The following is a 19,908-nucleotide window of genomic DNA, read 5'->3' as shown; positions in this document are numbered from 1 at the left end:
CAAGTTTGCATTAGCCAAGAGTTGGAGCTTTATTCATCACATTTATATTACAGTTCAACAATTCATCATTGTACAATAATACACCGGAGGAATTGGTGGAAACTGATTAGCAGACCATCTGCTTAATTTACTAGTCTGACATCTCCTCTTTCAAAGCCCTTATACATTACCGTAGAAAATACTATAGCTGCAGTAATTAAAGGCAGGTACTGGCCAAAGGTAAATTGTAGGGTTTGTGTCTGCCGCCTCTAGTCGTACACAATAACATTGATAAATAACCTCCAAAATACAGAAAGACAAGCCTACATCAAAATCATGGAGACATGTTGTGGGAAGCTCTTGTTTTTGGGCACCAGACACAAAACCGTAAGTGTAAATGAAACAATATTTTATTAGACAATGAAAAGATATTTTACAGCTAGATAAAATGTGACAGTATGATGTTCCTATCTTTACGCTTAGACTGCTTTGCTGTTTTTTTTGTTTCGGCAATAATGTAAAGCAATAATTTAAGGCAACTGCCTGACGAAACAGTTTTGAGGCAGCAATTCCCTGTGTTATCTAGCAATGATAATGATGTTAAAATGTTAGAATGTCATTCCAACAGAGCAATACATGCCGTTTACAATACAGTCACATCCATGCAACTGACAGGCAGTCCCCTCTCCAGTAAATCATGAGCCCAGTTCCTCCCATCTGCATATACCAGTTACGCAGATCATTGTATAAGGCAAAGATACAAACCTTTTAAAAAACTAAAATTTGATCGGGTGCCCTGTGTCCTTGTCGGAGTGTGTTAAATGCAATGCAACACAGGAATGACATATAAACAAGGGCATGAGAATAATTTTCAAAAACAACCTTGGATACAGAAAACCAGGAACTGCGGTCCACTCCTTTGTACAGAAAAACGGGTCAAATATTGAATTAAATTAACTTTAGCCTCACTGGCCTGGACACGACAATGTCAGTCATTAGGATCCAATATGCATGTAGCGTCTGCCAAATGCCAATAATGTAATGTAATGTAATGTAGTGATTTATGAAGTGATTTAGTAAGAGTAATGGTCAAAGAGAGCTCTATCGAACTCTCTAGTCTAGACCTTAGACCTTCTCAACTGATCAAAATGTCTGCTACTATTGTTTTGAGCCCCAATTAAAACCCTTAATGTAAAATGTTCTCAACCAAAGCCAAAACCCCATGGGATAGCCACTTAATATTGTATTTATGGGCTGAGCCGTTATTTACCTTTCCTTTTAATTAGTGAATGGTCATGCAACAGTGCATGAAAGCTTTGTTTTTACTTGACTGGACAGCGAGCGCGAGGTGATGTCGTTGGTGATACGCTGTGGTAGACAAGCTTTCTGTCTGAGAGGGGAGGGGCAGCAACGTAGCGGTGCTAGTGACCTCAGAAGCCCAGAGGGTGTGGAGACACAATGCCCCCGTTCTCCACCACTGCCGTTGAGATGGCCCTCAGGTTCTTGAACATGCTCTTGGAGTTGCTGGCCCTCAGGACCTTGATGTCCTGCATGATCCGCTGATGGGCCTGCCAGAGAGAGAGGAGGAGGAGGTCATCTGAGAGAGCCTCATGCTGAACAGAGCCTCATGCTGAATAAACCCCCATACATCACTGCCTGAACACTATATGAGAGCCTCATGCTGAACAGTACATGTTACATTTCCATTTCACCCGTTTCAGCAATCAGGCACCGTCATCACATCTTGTTCCGGGAATTAATTCATATTTCTAAAATTACATATTAAGCCCATACAGTTAAATATTTAGTGTAAAACAAACTCTAACAGTACATAACATCCCTCTTGGACTCTGCTAAACTCAGTTAAACTGTTGAATTAAGAGCATTTAAGGGCTTAACATTGGTTGCTCTGCGGTTCACTCACATTACTAAGCACATGAGGTGGAGAACAAAAAAAAAAAAATGATGAAGAGAATAAAAAGTTTGAGAAGCAGAACTGGGAAAATGTGGTGAGAAGGGAGCTGGAAGAATTTTACTTGACAAAGCAAGCACTATGGCGGATGGGCAGACGACTGCAGACGACTGCAGACTCACCTCCAAACACCAGGTCTCACAAAGCATCTTCTCATGCTGGGCAGAGGGGAGCCCCTGAGTCAGGGAGCGTGAGGCCCTGGGGGTGAGACGGGCATGGGGTCAGACAAACACAAACAAGCCCAGATACAGCAGTGCGATGACTACTGCACAGGGATAGACAAACACAAACAAGCCCAGGTACAGCAGTGTGATGACTACTGCACAGGGATAGACAAACACAAACAAGCCCAGGTACAGCAGTGTGATGACTACTGCACAGGGATAGACAAACACAAACAAGCCCAGGTACAGCAGTGTGATGACTACTGCACAGGGATAGACAAACACAAACAAGCCCAGATACAGCAGTGCGATGACTACTGCACAGGGATAGACAAACACAAACAATCACAGAGGGAGCAGCTCGATGGCTACTGCACAGGGATAGACAAACAAAAACAATCACAGAGGGAGCAGCTTGATGACTACTGCACAGGGATAGACAAACAAAAACAATCACAGAGGGAGCAGCTTGATGACTACTGCACAGGGATAGACAAACAAAAACAATCACAGAGGGAGCAGCTCGATGACTGTTCTGCCTCTTCCACACCGCATGCGTGACACAGATACGAGTGCTGTAAGCCATGCTGAGGTTACCTGGAGAGGACCACCACCATGGCGTAAAGGTCAATGGCACAGTCAGCCACCCTCTTCAACACAAACTGCTCATCTGAAACACAGGAACTCTTCATCAACTCAAAAACACCACGTCATGATCAGTACACCGACACAGCTAACGCTGGAATCACAGACATCAACACAATTACTGCAAATGCACAATCAGCCTAATGCAATGTAACAAGATAATGACTTAAAATGCAACTACTTTACAAAATGAATACCCGAAGCTAGATAGACATCAGTGCTTCCCCTCTACAAAATCTAATCTAACAGTGCCAAAAAGCTTTTTAAAAAAAAAAATATTATTATAAATACAGCCACTCAGCAACCATATCTTTTGCACTATCTACACTTGCAGATATACGCAGAAAACAGTGATATTCTAGCATGGTGTGAGCTAATGCCATGTTTGACTGAAAAGGAAGCAGACACAGTATGGCGGAAAATCACTGATGTGCTCTTACCAATGATTCTCTTGCCATGTTTAATCAGCATATCCTCGATAACAGCTCCAAACTGCTCAATGGCTTTCACTGCCTAAACGTTTGTGAAAAAAGAGAGTAAGATGAACCCCATCAGGACATTAGGCCCAGCGCATTAACTACAATCCCTGCACTCTCATGTTCGTATCTCATACATTCCCCTCCTCAAAAGTTTTTTCCAAGCATTTCTCAGTTACTCAAAGTTAGTCAGATGCTCACCAGCTCTCCAGACTCCGACAGCTCTGGATGGACAGACCCTTGCAGAGTCAGCCCGGTCCCAAGACCTGCACTCCTGGGGAGAGAGGGCACATGGGGGGGATGGACACTGCATCAAAACCTCAAAAGTGTTTGCCTATTCCTGCAGCTCTCCATATACAGTCAGTTCCATAAATAAATACTGGGACATCAACACAATTCTCATCTTTTTGGCTCTATACACCACCACAATGGATTTGAAAGATGTGCTTTAACTGCAGACTTTAATTTGAGGGTATTTACATCCAAATCAGGTGAACGGTGTAGGAATTACAACAGTTTGTATATGTGCCTCCCACTTTTTAAGGGACCAAAAGTAATGGGACAAACTAACAATCATAAATCAAACTTTCACTTTTTAATACTTGGTTGCAAATCCTTTGCAGTCAATTACAGCCAGAAGTCTGGAACACATAGACATCACCAGACGCTGGGTTTCATCCCTGGTGATGCTCTGCCAGGCCTCTACTGCAACTGTCTTCAGTTCCTGCTTGTTCTTGGGGCATTTTCCCTTCAGTTTTGTCTTCACCAAGTGAAATGCATGTTCAATTGGATTCAGGTCTGGTGATTGACTTGGCCATTGCATAACATTCCACTTCTTTGCCTTAAAAAACTCTTTGGTTGCTTTCGCAGTATGCTTCGGGTCATTGTCCATCTGCACTGTGAAGCGCCGTCCAATGAGTTCTGAAGCATTTGGCTGAATATGAGCAGATAATATTGCCTGAAACACTTCAGAATTCATCCTGCTGCTTTTGTCAGCAGTCACATCATCAATAAATACAAGGGAACCAGTTCCATTGGCAGTCATACATGCCCATGCCATGACACTACCACCACCATGCTTCACTGATGAGGTGGTATGTTTTGGATCATGAGCAGTTCCTTTCCTTCTCCATACTCTTCTCTTCCCATCATTCTGGTACAAGTTCATCTTTGTCTCATCTGTCCATAGGATGTTGTTCCAGAACTGTAAAGGCTTTTTTAGATGTTGTTTGGCCAACTCTAATCAGGTCTTCCTGTTTTTGAGGCTCACCAATGGTTTACATCTTGTGGTGAACCCTCTTGTATTCACTCTGGTGTAGTCTTCTCTTGATTGTTGACTTTGACACACATAAACCTACCCCCTGGAGAGTATTCTTGATCTGGCCAACTGTTGTGAAGGGGTTTTTCTTCACCAGGGAAATAATTCTTCTGTCATCCACCACAGTTGTTTTTCACATTATATTATTGGCATTTGGCAGACGCTCTTATCCAGAGCGACGTACAACAAAGTGCATACCCATAACCAGGGGTAAGTGCACTGAAAGACCCTAGAGGGAAGTACAATTTCAATTGCTACCCGTACAACAAAGATAAGGACCAGGGCCAATTATTATTATTTTTTTTCTTTTTTTTTTTTTAAATCAACAAATAAACAAACAAAGCAAAAGTGACCAAACTTAACTATCCAAATACTGCTTACCTAGCCAACTAAAAATACCGAAACACTACGTAAATCACAAAGACAACAATTAAGGTTCACAGGGAGGTAGGGAGGGATGGGGAGAGGTGCTTTTTTCCGTGGTCTTCCGGGTCTTTTGGTGTTGCTGAGCTCACCGGTGCGTTCTTTCTTTTTAAGAATGTTCCAAACAGTTGATTTGGCCACACATAATGTTTTTGCTATCTCTCTGATGGGTTTGTTTTGATTTTTCAGCCTAATGATGGCTTGCTTCATTGATAGTGACAGCTCTTTGGATCTCATATTGAGAGTTGACAGCAACAGATTCCAAATGCAAATAGCACACTTGAAATGAACTTTTATCTGCTCCTTGTAAATGAGATAATGAGGGAATGACACACACCTGGCCATGGAACAGCTGAGCAGCTAATTGTCCCATTACCTTTGGTCCCTTAAAAAGTGGGAGGCACATATAGAAACTGTTGTAATTCCTACACCGTTCACCTGATTTGGATGTAAATACCCTCAAATTAAAGCTGAAAGTCTGCAGTTAAAGCATATCTTGTTCGTTTCATTTCAAATCCATTGTGGTGGTGTATAGAGCCAAAAAGAGGAGAATTGTGTCGATGTCCCAATATTTATGGATCTGACTGTAGCAAGGCTGCACAACCCTGTTCCTGTAGGTCTTCATGTCAACCCTAATTTAGCACACCTGATTTGACTAATTAGCAGCCCAACAAGACCTCTAGCTGTTCAATGAGGTGGCCTTTGTTAGGGTTGGAGTGAAAACCTACAGGACAGTAGACCTCCAGGGCCAGGGTTGGGCAGCCCAACGGTATAGATTTCAACCAGCGTGTAAATGGCCAGTTACATTTATCACAGATTAGCACCCAAATCACATGGAGATAGTGTGTGTGTGTGTGTGTGTGTGTGTGTGTGTGTGTGTGTGTGTGTGTGTGTGTGTGTGTGTGTGTGTGTGTGTGTGTGTGTGTGTGTGTGCGATGGTGTGCGTATATGTGTGTGTGAGACGGTGTGAGAGACGGTGTGTGTGTGTATGTAACTGACCTTCTGGCTCTCTTGCTGATCTCTCCTGCCAGCAGGCCAGCATTGCCCAGTGGGTTCTTCAGGGCTTTCTGTAGACTCTTCAATTGATTCCCGGCATTCTGAGCACAAAGGAGGTATACTCACGTCTCACTTCCAAAACTCAGGAAGTACACAAATTGAGCAATAGGGCTACAGGGCAGCCTGTAGCCTCAAGGCTAATGTACTGTGCATGACAGGGAACCTGAAGGCCTCTGCTTAGTCTAATCAACTGTAAGATGCTTTGGATAAAAGCAGGAGCTAAATAACTACTGTAATGTAATGAGCTTGCACAGTTTTTATATTTGGATTACGCATGCATAAATAGGGTAATATTTGCACTACAGCAATGTGTCCAATGGCTCCGAATAGGTTTTCTATTGAACAAATAGGAAATACAGTTAGACCGGTTTCACTATACACCACAGTAAAACAGGGTATCAAACTGTGAAATTGTTAGCAGACGCTCACAAGCTGTAAAATCAGCAAAGCACATGTGCACAATCAAAGTCTCTAGAGTTTGTAGAGAATGGTGCGAAAAAACATCCAGTGAAAAACACATTGCAAATGAGAGAGGTCAGAGGAGAACGGCTAGACTGCTGACAGGAAGGTAACAGTAGCGCAAATAACTACGCATTACAACAGTGGTATGCAGAAGAGCATCTCTGAACATGTCAAATGAGACCACAACTGAGATTAGTACATATACAGCATGCATTTCCCTCAGAAGGCAGATTATAAAAACAGGAAGTTAATTTGTACCAGACCTCCTCAACATGCACAGGTCTGAGAGGTTGAGACATTACATCAACAGGAAGTGTTGTTAACCATCCTCTCATCTCTCCAGTTACACATGCTAGCACAACTTCCCTCCTGTCCCAAATACCTGGAAGCCATTCAGGGCAACAAACAGTCGCAGAATGTCATTGGTCCCCTCGAATATCCGGAATATTCTCAGATCCCTCATGACCCTCTCCACTCCTGCGTCCTGTTCAGAGAAAACAGTCAATGCACAAGACACTGCTGCAGGCAACAGACATCACACACTGTGCTGCACGAGGTTCTGACACCCAGCAATCCCCACAACATTGTCCAAACCAGTAACAGAAACCAGCACAGAACAAGTACAGTGAAACCCTGCCATGAAGAGGCCCACCATAAGCTGAATTGGGATAGAACGTGATCATGGCATGGCTTGGGTTTGCTTTGCTGTCCTAGCTCCCGCTTCTTCACCTTGTGCTAATAACAGACCTGACATTTCAGTTTTGCTTCTTTACCTCTGCATAAAAGATCACTTCTCCAGGAAATGATAGCTGGATGTGTTAGGTGGTTAACTGTTATGATGAAGACATTATTCAAAGTTTCTATGATGCATCTAGCATCTAATATATAGTATGTGGTGGAACAGTATTAGTAAACCAACACAATGCCATGATTTCTAGCAAGGTTATGGTTGTATATTTGGCAAATACGTGCAAATTTTGCTTGCATTAATCAGTGTTAGTCTGTTAGTCTATCACATACACATTTAAATTCTGCTAATCCGCAAGTATGTGCATATAAAGTTAATCATCAATCATATCTTTTTCATATTCAAAATGGAATCAAGGAAGTATAATTATTTGAAGAGTATATGTATTTAGACTTAGGCCTTCTAAAGCAAGTGATAATGAGTGAAAACTGTATTTTTTATGCTTGCAGTAACTGAAAGACCGACTGAAAAATTATATTTGTCATTAACCATGCAATAACAACCCTGCATCTTACACATTTGAATTTATTTGGGTTTTACTGTAAATGTAAAAGATCCTAATGTATTTTTACAGAAAATGCACACAGTTAAAGAACAAGCATAAATCCTCATGTATTTTTCATGTCATTATCAATGTTCAAACAGTCAGCGGTATTTTCTGCAGCCCACGCACCACGACAATGGTGCAGTCACCTAACCGAGTTAATGGCGGAAGAGGCAATACAGATCACTCTGACCTGACCTGACCAGGACCAAGAATAGGTCTGACATTTCATGTTTATCAACTTTACAGACTGTGCCTAACTGGAGCAGAACCTCAAACGCTGCTGTGGGATAGGCCGTCTATACCTGCAGCACACACCAGCTCGCCCACCCAGAGTGTCGTTCACACACATCTCATACATTCACTTCCATTGCATCTTTTTTTGGCCTAACCCACACGACGTTTCCGCCGCCCCCTCAAAACATCTCGATATGACAAGGGTTTCCACTGGCAGGCAGTTTACTAGGGCTTCTCCCCCAGTCTTTAAACACAAGAGCCGCTGCTTACAGAACCGACTGCCCAGCGGAAGGATTTGGAAATTCTGTCAAGTCACTTTACATTTACATTACATTTTAATCATTTGGCAGACACTTTTAATCCAAAGCGATTTACAAGTGCATAGGTTCTTCCACAGGTTAAAGCATCAAATCCATAACTAGTAAAATACGCAATAAGGGCTGTTCTACACAAAGACAGTCATTGACTTGGCACAGAACAAGAAGCCTGTCTGCGACTCAGGGCTTAGATATGTTGCCGAGTTTGTGTCATTGTCTTCGTAAAAAATGAATTCCACAATCATTATTGACCAGTCAAAATAAAATAAGATGGTAACAGTTAAGTACAAAGCAAACAGAAGGTAGCACAGCGCTCATTTCTATTCAGCCATAAATTAGTGGGGTAGTGCCTAAGGCTCACTCTCTCTCACACACACACTCTCTCTCACACACACACTCTCTCTCACACACACTCTCTCTCTCTCACACACACACTCTCTCTCTCACACACACACTCTCTCTCTCACACACACACTCTCTCTCTCACACACACACTCTCTCTCTCACACACACACTCTCTCTCACACACACACTCTCTCTCTCACACACACACTCTCTCTCACACACACACTCTCTCTCTCTCTCTCTCACACACTCTCTCTCTCACACACTCTCTCTCTCACACTCTCTCTCTCTCACACACTCTCTCTCTCGCACACTCTCTCTCGCACACTCTCTCTCGCACACTCTCTCTCTCGCACACTCTCTCTCTCGCACACTCTCTCTCTCGCACACTCTCTCTCTCTCTCTCCCACACTCTCTCTCTCTCTCTCCCACACTCTCTTTCTCTCTCCCACTCTCTCTCTCGCACACTCTCTCTCGCACTCTCTCTCTCGCACTCTCTCTCTCGCACTCTCTCTCTCGCACTCTCTCTCTCTCGCACTCTCTCTCTCTCGCACTCTCTCTCTCGCACACTCTCTCTCTCGCACACTCTCTCTCGCACACTCTCTCTCGCACACTCTCTCTCGCACACTCTCTCTCGCACACTCTCTCTCGCACACTCTCTCTCTCGCACACTCTCTCTCGCACGCACACTCTCTCGCACGCACACTCTCTCGCACGCACACTCTCTCTCACACTCTCCACACACAAACTCACCTTCATGAAGCCCATTCCTCCCATGATCTGAATGCACTCATCTGTCACCGTCCAGGCTGCTTCCTATCAGAAAGGCCACAGAGTTTAATGATGACATCATTGACTGGACCAATAACATCCGCAAACGAACATGCATCTTGTGAACTGGCTGTGAAAACAGAATTAGAATGTAGTCATTTAAAAGCTAGCCATTGGACCTGCATTTCTCTAACATTACTCACAGCAGTTTTAAAGGCATGCTATGCCGCATTTTTAGCCTTGCAGTGGCCCTGTGTTATAAGTCTCCCCCGACAATTCCTTTACATAGAAAGAAAAATAGATAATTCAGGTGCGCACTTGTGAGTTTTATAGCATCCTAGTAATTTTTAACCCAATGCTTCCATACAATCGTATGAATGCAACTCATTCTGGCTAGTATTTCTCATGGTTTGTGCTTTGCCATTATTAATACGTTTCAAAAAATGTCTCCATGAAAAGTCATCTCATACAATCAACTGATCCACTTCCCAAGGCAATCCATAGCAAGTTCTTCATATGCTACAGTCAGAGGGATGCAGTGTGTAGAGCAGATCTTGCTTTTGAGATGACTGAATACACACAAGATCACAGGCCCCAAAAGGGGACTGAATTTCCTGGAAATAGTGTCAGTTGAGCTGTTCCTGTAACGTGGCATCCCGTTCATGTTGGGGTGAGCTCCTCAAAGCTACACAGCAGTGCGGCTCATTCGGAAACTCCCCCGCACCCCTCAACCAAGCCCAGCCCCAGTGCTTCACTCAAACTGAGCCAAGGCACGACCGTGAGGTGAACAATACATTCATTTCTGATTCTATTCTGACTAACGAAACTAATTTCAGTTCAATTTCAACCGTTCAATTTCGATATCTGGCATTACCAGCAAAGGGAAAACGTCTTTTTACATTTCTTAAAAATGGTTTCCTTCATAAATGACAGGCACTGCAAGAACTTAGATAATTCAGGTTTTAGAAGCTAAAACTGCAAAAATGCAAAAACCATGAATCTAACAAAAGTGGAAGTGCTGTGAAGTTAAATTTCTGATAACCCTTTCACTTCAACAGCCAGAGAAGAAACACAATCATTTTAAACGGCCATCTGTGGCTCTTGAGCATAGCTTCTAAAGAGGAAGGAACATGAACTGTCTCCTAGTTCATTTCTATCATTCTCAGCACTGTTAAGACAGCGAGTAGAAACATTTTGTCACAATATTAACCATACTTCAAACTAGCAATAGAAAAACATGATGTAGGAAATTAAACTTTAAAATGCTTCAGAGAAAAACAATGACTGCTAGTTGCATTAGTTTTGCTAACTTCAGGGATTTCCCCAAATTCTACAGTCTAAAATGGCATTTGCTTTTTAAAATAAAAATGTTCATTTATACGGCTATTTCGAAACAACCTGCATCTTGTCCTAATCCATCTCATAAAGGAACATTTTCCACTTTATCACAATTGGATTTGATAACAATTGGTAGTTTGGAGGGTCAAATTGTGACTGGCTGAATTGATAATGCATGATAATTAGAAATAAAAAACAATGGAATTGTAACTTTTCTTTTTTAATGAAGAAAAAAGTGTGTTGGCGTTCCAAAGACAAAGGCGCAAGGAGGCCCGCTAGCTGTGAACCTTTGAATTTAAAAATTAAGCCCCTGTTCTTTAATAACAAAGGATATGACACAATGGTACAACACACAGGACTTAAACATTCATCAGCAGTCACCATACCAGTAGTTCTTGTTTGCAGTAAAAACCTCAGGCCCAATCACACTTTTATTCTTTCTCTAGATTAGAATCATGGTAGACAACATATAAACTCCAAAACAGATAAAAATGTCCTTAAACCAGAAAAAGTGTATTAACCTTTGGTTAGATCCTGCAATCACATGCTCATGTTGTTTTCCTTGTAATGAATATGAAAACAATCAAGAAAAAAAAAAAAAAAAACCATGTTTGGTTTCATATCGCATGCTGTTGTTGTATTTTTGAAAATAATTTGTCTAGACCATAAATATGCCAACATATTCTTTTAGGTCCTGTTCAGATCTATAAGAATTGAGATATACATTTTGTTTCTGTAGATTCTTAAAGTAGCAAATAGGTGCTATAGCCCAGTCTATTCCAGCCTTGTAATGGTAATATGTTATTGAACAGTATCTATCAGTAAAAGTGAGCTTTCATTAAACAAAAATTTCAAGTTCACAAACCTTGTTCCAAAAGCTACAGGCATTAGAAGCACACTCTTCATGTATCATTTGAGAATTAAAAATGTACACTGAAGCACCATCGTGAGCTAAGGGTTTATTTCCTGGTTAAGGCCTCGTTCTCACAGAGATATTTTCCAGGTCCACAGAGCCAAAGGCAGTAAGAAATCGGACATTAAATTACTTTTAACTCAAAAACCTTGAAAAGTGACTGATTTCCAATAAATCAAAATAACCCAAGACCAGCTTGCATGAAATGACCCCAAAGAGAACACTTCCATAACATTTCATGGAAAGCATAGTACTGTATTTATATTTTACACCAAAACAATAAATACTGTACATAGTAACAACCATGATATGGATGTGAGAACCTGTCCCAATAAGCTAGTTGTGATCATGTAATATCTTAGCGTCACTCAGCAGAGTTTGATGCCAGTGGGCTGAGAAGCTGACGACATGCTGTACCGGATACTTACGGAGGCAAAGATCTTGCTGATGGCAGCCTCTATCTGAAACTCTGAGGCTCCACTATCCATGTTTCCACTCACCGTGTAGGCCATAGACTGTCAGCAGAAACAAGAACAAGTGCAAGAATGAAAAAGGATTTCATGGTAGGTACGTAAATACATTCATTGGTGATACATTTTGCAGATGAAAATTTAACATGAATCTTTTTCAGCAATTAGGTGAGTCATCTTAGGTGAGCATGGTTTTTTATTCATCATTATTATTATTATTCTTATTCTTAGTTTTTTTAAACCAGGGCAGGGGTCTACATGCGTGTTGCAGTAATTCATGTTCTAGAGATTGTCATACTTCATATTTGGGTGTCAAATGGGACATACAGGTCAGTGTTCGGCTTAAACTGTGGCATGCGGTTCACAAGCCTAGTTATCGCCACACCTTCACAACAGGTATTTTGCAATTTAAATAAATAATAATTACAATCTGGTCCTTCTGTATATCAAATAGATATTATGCTTTAGCAACAGTGGCGAACATAACAGCGTCATAAACTGCATTTGCTTTTCTTGGAAAGAGCAACAAATCTTCATCTTGCACAGGCTCTTCCAGGGCCGTGGGAACCCCCACAGAACTGACCTCGGTGACGTAGTGGAGCATGGCCATGCGGGCCATCTTCTCCTGGATCGCCCCGTAGTTGTGGATCTTGTTGCCGAACTGAGTCCTATTGGCAGCGTGGTCCACCTGAGGGACAGGAACGAACACATTAACGGGAGGGACAGGAACGGACACATTAATGGGGGGGATGGGGGGACACATTAACGGGAGGGAGGGACAGGAACGGACACATTAACGGGAGGGAGGGACAGGAAATGTCAAAATCAGGACATGTAGTCAGGGATCAGCCAAACAAAACCCAAGACAGGCTGGGCTCCGCATATTTTCAGTGAAAGAGGCTGAAACTAAACTGGCGCTCAAATTCAGGGAAGGGCCTCTCACTCACGTCGGCTAGAGCAACTTTGTTTTTGCAGAAGTGGAAAACTGAAGAGAGCCATGTGACTACCTGCCTTTCTTTTTCTCTGAACAGTAAGAGGCAGTTAGGAGCACACAGCGAGACAGTATGGCAGCCTGTGAAGACAGAAAGAAGCAGTGCCCGCACAGGAAGTGGGTCTTCAAAGCGGCTGCCACTGGGAGTTCCCCTTCGCTCGGAGGATAACACGAGAGGCAGAGTGACGGAGGGAGCCCAACATGAGCACAAAAAGCAACGGACAAGCAGAGCGGCCGTTTTTCAGCAAAACACAACATAAACCATTATCTGTCAAGAAATTACCACAGAAATCTGGTTATCACAAGCATTCACCTACACAATCGGTGTTTGTGCTCCCCTCTCACTTTCATGCAAGGATGGTTTAAAATGACCACATTTTCACACTTTATGTCATTTGATAACTGGTCAAATTGATTGAAGTTTGTAGAGAATTTAATTTATGCTCTCTATTAATGGTTTATGTAGACCTGGATCTTAAATTGCATCTCCTGTTCAGGACACGTGGTGGTCAAAATTCCCTTTTCCTGTCAAAAGTCATTTTGAGCATGTTTACAATCAGAAAGGTTCTCAACCTCTCAAGAACTGTGTGGGAATTACATATTTAAACTGGCATGGTTCCAAATGTTTTTTTTTTGTTGTTTTTTTAAATCTGCTTTAATAAACTGGAAACGTAGAGAACTTTATTTTCAGACAGTTGGCGACAAGGGGTACATAAATGTGAAATTTTGTTCTTCTTCAGTTTTTGCAGTATTGAACAGTAAAAGTGAGTGGGTATGTGTATGTTCAACACAAAGGAAATGAGAAAAACAGACTGGACCAGAAATGCAACTCTCCTGGAAAAGGCTCCTGTTGCCACTTGGGACGAGGAAGAATCTTGGCCAAATTAAACTTGCCTCAACCCACTGTCCAGATACACACTGAATTGTACTTAACCATCTTAAAGTGTGTGAGCCCAAAAGCCTATACCACAAAAACCAACTTTTCTCAACTAGTTTTCTGCTTTAACTGTACACAGTTAAACTCATTTCAATTGCTTTCATTTCTGTATGCCTTTATAGCCAGCCAGGAGGATGGGCATCCCCCTCTATAGCCGGGTTTCTCCCACAGTTTAGAGTTTCCCATCACTGTTTGAGGGTTTTTCCTCCTGTACTATTTTGGGGCTCTGGCATGGCGTTTGCCTTTTCCTTTCTGCCCTTCTGTTACTCTATAAAGCGTCTTTGTGACAGTTGGTAAAAAGGGCTGTACAGACAGAAGCGAACTGAACGGACCGCGTATGAACACGCAGACGGATGGTGGGACTCACAGCCTTGGCGATGACCCCCCTCATGGTGCCGGAGAGCGCGGCCGCCATGCCGAAACGCCCGTTGTTCAGGATGTTCATGGCCACCTTGAACCCCCCGCCCACCTCGCCCAGCACGCAGTCCAGGGGCACCCGCACGTTGTCGAAGTACACCTCCGCAGTGTTGGAGGCCTTGATGCCCATTTTCTTCTCCGGGGGGCCACTGGAAACGGGGGGGCACAAGAGGGAATGGGCGGATGATGAAAAGGGAATTGAGAGAAGTGATGTGTACAGAAAGAGGAGAAAGAACATAAACATGAGAATCTGTAGGGAGAAGAAAGACAGTCATGTTATTCCTCCATACCCTGGTAACTGCAATGGCACCAAGACTACTTAGGTGCTGTACAACTTACAGCATCTAGTCGCTACAGAAACAGATTCATTTGTGAATATATATATAAAACTGGACAATTTGACCAATGAAAGCTTGTACACATTCTCGGGCTGACGTTTTAGGAGTATGACAGCTCACAAACATACACGCTAATCTGAAATGGACAGATAACAGAAGTTTGGCATCTGAGATGCACTATTTTGATACACAATAGTCATCCAAGTGCCTGAGAACTCAAAACCAGTCCCCTCCCTCCATGTCTCCCTCGTTCCTCGCTCTCTCCTCCCATTTCTAAACTTTCCCTCGGGATGAATAAAGTATCTATCTATCTATCTATCTATCTTCTCTCTACCACTCTCCCCATCCTCCCCTGCACTCACTGTGTGACTCCACCAAAGCTCCTCTCCACGATGAAGGCCGTGATCTTGTCCTTCATCTCTCCAGTCTTCTCGTCCTTCATTGGCGTCTTCGCAAACACAGTAAAGATCTCTGCCAGGCCTCCATTACTGAAAGCACAGAGGAAGAAAAGCGTACGTCAACAGAAATGTTTCAGATACAGCTAAGGTTTCCTGTACTCATCTGCCCCCTAGTGAAGTTGATGTGTACTACGCAGCAGACTTGTTTAATGGAGTCATCTCAGCGTGGCGGTGGGAATGTGTGGGCGTACCTGATCCAGATCTTGCCCCCGTTGAGGGTGAAGTACTGGCCACAGGGAGAGCGCTCCGCTACAGTCTTGATGGAGGCGGCGTCGGAGCCACTGGCAGGCTCTGTCAGACAGAAGGCTGCAAGCGTCTCTCCTGTCACAGGGAGATGGGGCTTAAACCGAGAAGTGCAGCACGTTTTTCCCCAAACACACAACAAACCATACGCCACAACACACACACAGTCTGAAACACACACACACACACACACACACAGACTGAAACACACACACACACAAACACGAACACACACACACACACACACACACACACACAATGATGAGCAATCCTCTCCAGCACTCACCGGAGGCCAGCTTGGGCAGGTACTTCTCCTTCTGGGCCGGGTTCCCAAACAGCAGGATGCCCTTGAAGCCAATGGACTGGTGGGCACCCAGAGTGATGCCGACGCCCAGGTCATGCATCCCCACGATCTCCACTAACCTGGCATACTGAGAGAAGGGGTGGGAGGGCCTCCATTACTGGATTCATCACAAAGTTGTTCAAAAACTTTACATTTAACAACCTGGAAAAATAACCCAACTTGCCCAGGGACATACCCCCAAACAGAGTTGGGTCAAATACGTAATAGTTTCGGCTTCAAATACCTTTCTGTGCTTGATGGATCTTGGACCAAATGGACCAGAAGGCAGGGTTTGCACTTTGAGAGTATGGCATAGGTTCCAATACACCCCACAATAAATGGTAAATGGTTGGCATTTACATAGCGCCTTTATCCAAAGCGCTGTACAATTAATGCTTCTCATTCACCTACTCATACACCAATGGCGGTTAGCTGCCATGCAAGCCACAAGTGTAGAAAGGTAGTTTAGTGAATACATTTGCGTATTTGGCCCAGGTCTGACCGTAACCCCGGACCCATGGGCCGCTCACCTGCGTGTTAGTGAGGCCCAAGCCCCCCAGGTCAGCCGGCACCTGCAGGCCAAAGGCCCCCATCTCCTTCAGCCCCTCCATGGTGCTGTCCTCCACCTTCTCCAGAGCGTCATTCTTCGCTGGGTCGTTCACCTCCTATGGACGAGGGGGACAAGTCAGCATCCGGGAGAGGACATGGAGACATGGACACACAGTGATGGGTGGAGGGGAACAGTGAGAAAAGGAACCAAGGTGATGAGGGATTGGTTAAAGGAGAACGGAGGAAGGAAAAACATGATGCACATCAAATAGCTCCACATCAAATCCATGTAAATGCATGATATTAAATAACTACTATTCACATGACTGAAACTGATCACTTGAACAATACTGAGGAAACGCACATATACATACTGACAGAAAAAGCCTTAAACTCAAAAATGACTTCAACCAAAGCAGGAAGAAACACACTTACGTCAAAGAACTTTGAGACGGGCCCAACCAGCTCTCTGAGGAACTCAGTCTGCTCCTCGTTCATCACTGCAGCAAAGCAAAACCAAGACAATGTAACCGTAATATCATCACAATGACAGGCACTTTAAAGGGGAGACTCACCTGAAGGGAAGGGGAACACCTGAGCTGTGTTGACCTGTCCTTTGAACATGTTCACAGCAAATGACTTGGATTCCTGGCAGGTAAGGGAAGACAGACATGCTCAGTTCCAAAATCCAGATGTCCAGTACTTGTATTGATATTATGAATTACTGATATGCCTTATCAGCAACATACAAAAGGTTAAACATTTACAGCAAAATATATATACTGCAGTGTGCCAGCCAACAGGATATTCATCTGAAACAAGAATAAACTACCTCCATCATTAGCTAGTTTCCAGTAAAGTAGTTTGTTGCTCAAAGCTAATCTTGTGTAAACAATCAGCCTATGTTGGCCAGCTAGCTGGGTAGCTAACCACCCTGCGAGCTCATAGCTGTTCTCATTCATTAAATGGGGAAAAACATACTGGTTATAGCCAATAACTATGTAAAATCTAAATAGCTTAAAGGAGCACTGTCTAGTTCTGGCCAGAGACCAGCAAGGTTAATGCACTCCAGTTCAGGCAACCTGCCCAGGGCCTGCACAATGAAAACAATGCTGTAGCAACAACATACCAAACTGAGTGGCTTCTTTTCAGAGGCAGCCTTGGTAGCAGTGCCACTGGCAACCGCCGGCTTCTCCAGTACCGCCTACGGGGAGAGAGGGTGTGGAGAGCAATGGAGGAGAGAAAGCAGGAAGAGACATTTGATTAGATTACATGTTATTTAGTGAACGCTTTTATCCAAAGCAACTTACAGCTGATTAGACTAAGCAGAAGACAATCCCCCTGGAGCAATGCAGGGTTAAGAGTAAGGCTCAAGGGCCCAACAGCTGTGCAGACCTTATCGTAGCTACACCGGAGATTGAACCACCAACCATGCGGGTCATGTACCTTAACCACTACAACACAGGCTGGCGATTGACAGATGGTGTGGGGTCAGATAAGGTGAGAAAAGAGAGAGAGGTTAGATTGGCAGATTAGTTGGGGAGAGATGCACAGGAACGGAAATGGCTGAGGGAAAGACAGGTAGAGAGGGTGTGAGAGAAATTAAGGAGAAAGTGGACAAACACCTATAAGGTCAAAGAAAGGTCTACCACTAGGTGCAGTTTGATACAGCCCGTTTGACAGCCCAGGTTAAAAGTAGCACATCCATATTTGAAGAGCTTGCCCATTAATGACTGCCAAAGTCATTGTGTCCTTCAGTCATAATTTTCCAGTGTCTCCAAACACACACGCATACACACATAAACACATACACTCGCAAACATACGCACACACTTCTGTCTAAGGATCTTTCTAGTGTAGCTCATTAAAATCAGCGCCATTGTCTACCAAAAACACAGTCCAGAGCAGTTTTAACCCATCTTGTTCTTGGGGGTAGTTTATGTCCTAACCAAGAATGTAAAACCCGGACCAATAAAAATTAGGCCGGCTGTATTCATTAAACTTCTTTAAGGAGTCTTCCCAATGCTGGGGGTTATTGACTAGTCCTAGTGGCTGCAGGACCAATAGCAAACCATTCCAACAAATGGGCCGAGTAAGAATCAATATCAAAAACTGTAAAACGCTAAACCTAAGTGTCAAAAGCTAGGAATCATTGCATTTAGACACGCCAAGTATCTGGTTAATTGATCCGCAGTAGAATAGCCTTATTGAACACGGCAGGCCGTGATGAACTTTGCAATCCTCTCCGTCCTGTATGTCACTCGCTGTCCCAAGGACTGACCGCTGCCACCTAGGATATGGCCTATGCACAACATTCTCACTGTCACGTGACTCCCGTTACCTTTACCCTACATCTGAGGCCAAGGAAAAAAACCAAGAGCGAGTTGGACGACTACGTAGCATTTGCAGTCAAAATACCAGTTGTATTGTAATACATTTGAATTTTATATCATCGTTAATTTTACTTTGCCTAAGAATATTGCGGAACCTGCATCTTTTAACATAATAACAGCGTCGCTGTCTAGGGCTAGCCAGCTAACGTCAAACCACAATAGGAATGTTACAGCTAGCCAACTTACTTCGGCGGCCTGACTGGCGTAGAAACGAGCATTATGAACAGCTACAATGGCTCCAACCTGGCGTTGACCCCTAAAAATATAAATATAAATGAAGTTAGCAAGTTTTCAAAGTTAACATTACCAACTTGACACTGAAATGCCAGTTTATTTGACCGGATGTTGCCAACGTAAATTTTATCGTTAACGTAGCTTCAGCTTGGGAGCAAGATTAAACAAAACTATCTACAGATAGAATGCATTTGCAAGTTAAATTACTTACCCAGAGATTGCGGGGGAAAGACGGAGAGCAGTACCACACAGAGCCGTGCTCTGGCTTACTCTACGCAGAAGCATTTCTAAATGTATAACGTTACTGGGTGTTGTATGAGTGTGTGATGAAGCCCAATGTATTCGCACGGACCAGTTGTAACTCCTTGGCTGTATTGGCGTGACCTGTCAAATGTTTTGTTCTTAAATAATTTAATATCGACTTTTAAAATGAAGAAAATGCCTGTCTAGTAATATCTTCTCAGCATGCTCGTTTGCAAGTATCACCGACAATACTTAAATCGAGACAACCAACTAGCTAGTGTAACTCGCGTCGACAACTGAAACGTTGAGCAGTAAGCAATGTGAAATGTTACCAGCAAAAGCGTCATTTCACATAATTCGTCCAAGGAGTTCCGGTTGCTGGTCCAGAGCCACAGATTTCAACGTAGTTCCGGTTTATGGAACGTAGTTCCGGTTTATGGGAGGCGCCGTCATATAAGGTTGACAATGGCAAGTAAACAAAGGCATGATCTCGTTATAGTATTGTACCGTGTTATGGTTCTTTTAAGGACGTGAAGAAACACAGGTTCACCAATCTGCAGTCTATGATCCGATCTGTTGATAAG

At 43.3% G+C, this 19,908-nt stretch overlaps 1 protein-coding gene across 1 annotated transcript; it reads right to left on the bottom strand.

The window, feature by feature from the left end:
- Nucleotides 1-4: 4 nt before the first annotated feature.
- On the bottom strand, nt 5-19,711 carry acadvl (acyl-CoA dehydrogenase very long chain). The gene is made up of 20 exons (XM_061233593.1): nt 19,293-19,711; nt 19,034-19,103; nt 17,584-17,658; nt 17,030-17,102; nt 16,890-16,954; nt 16,436-16,570; nt 15,849-15,993; nt 15,511-15,640; nt 15,224-15,349; nt 14,474-14,672; nt 12,762-12,866; nt 12,137-12,223; nt 9,440-9,502; nt 6,878-6,979; nt 5,977-6,074; nt 3,438-3,510; nt 3,201-3,273; nt 2,713-2,785; nt 2,074-2,149; nt 5-1,547 (listed from the first exon to the last, which is right to left on the bottom strand). The coding sequence occupies exons 1-20, from the start codon at nt 19,364-19,366 to the stop codon at nt 1,410-1,412; spliced, it is 1,980 nt and encodes a 659-aa protein (XP_061089577.1). The 5' UTR covers nt 19,367-19,711; the 3' UTR covers nt 5-1,409.
- Between the last annotated feature and the right edge of the window lie 197 nt (nt 19,712-19,908).

The sequence above is a fragment of the Conger conger genome, chromosome 3 (genome assembly GCF_963514075.1).
Source record: "Conger conger chromosome 3, fConCon1.1, whole genome shotgun sequence".
Classification (NCBI taxonomy): Eukaryota; Metazoa; Chordata; class Actinopteri; order Anguilliformes; family Congridae; genus Conger; species Conger conger.
Note: the sequence above shows the minus strand (reverse complement) of the source record. Positions and strands in the feature narration are given on the sequence as shown.

What these genes read in the sequence shown, in the direction of transcription:
- acadvl (XM_061233593.1), bottom strand. Translation starts at nt 19,366, where the DNA reads ATGCTTCTGCGTAGAGTAAGCCAGAGCACGGCTCTGTGTGGTACTGCT. An exon ending in CTTTCCCCCGCAATCTCTGG is followed by an intron (nt 19,104 to 19,292) that starts GTAAGTAATTTA and finishes TTATATTTTTAG; the next exon opens with GGGTCAACGCCAGGTTGGAG. An exon ending in GGGGGGTCATCGCCAAGGCT is followed by an intron (nt 12,867 to 14,473) that starts GTGAGTCCCACC and finishes CCTGTCCCTCAG; the next exon opens with GTGGACCACGCTGCCAATAG.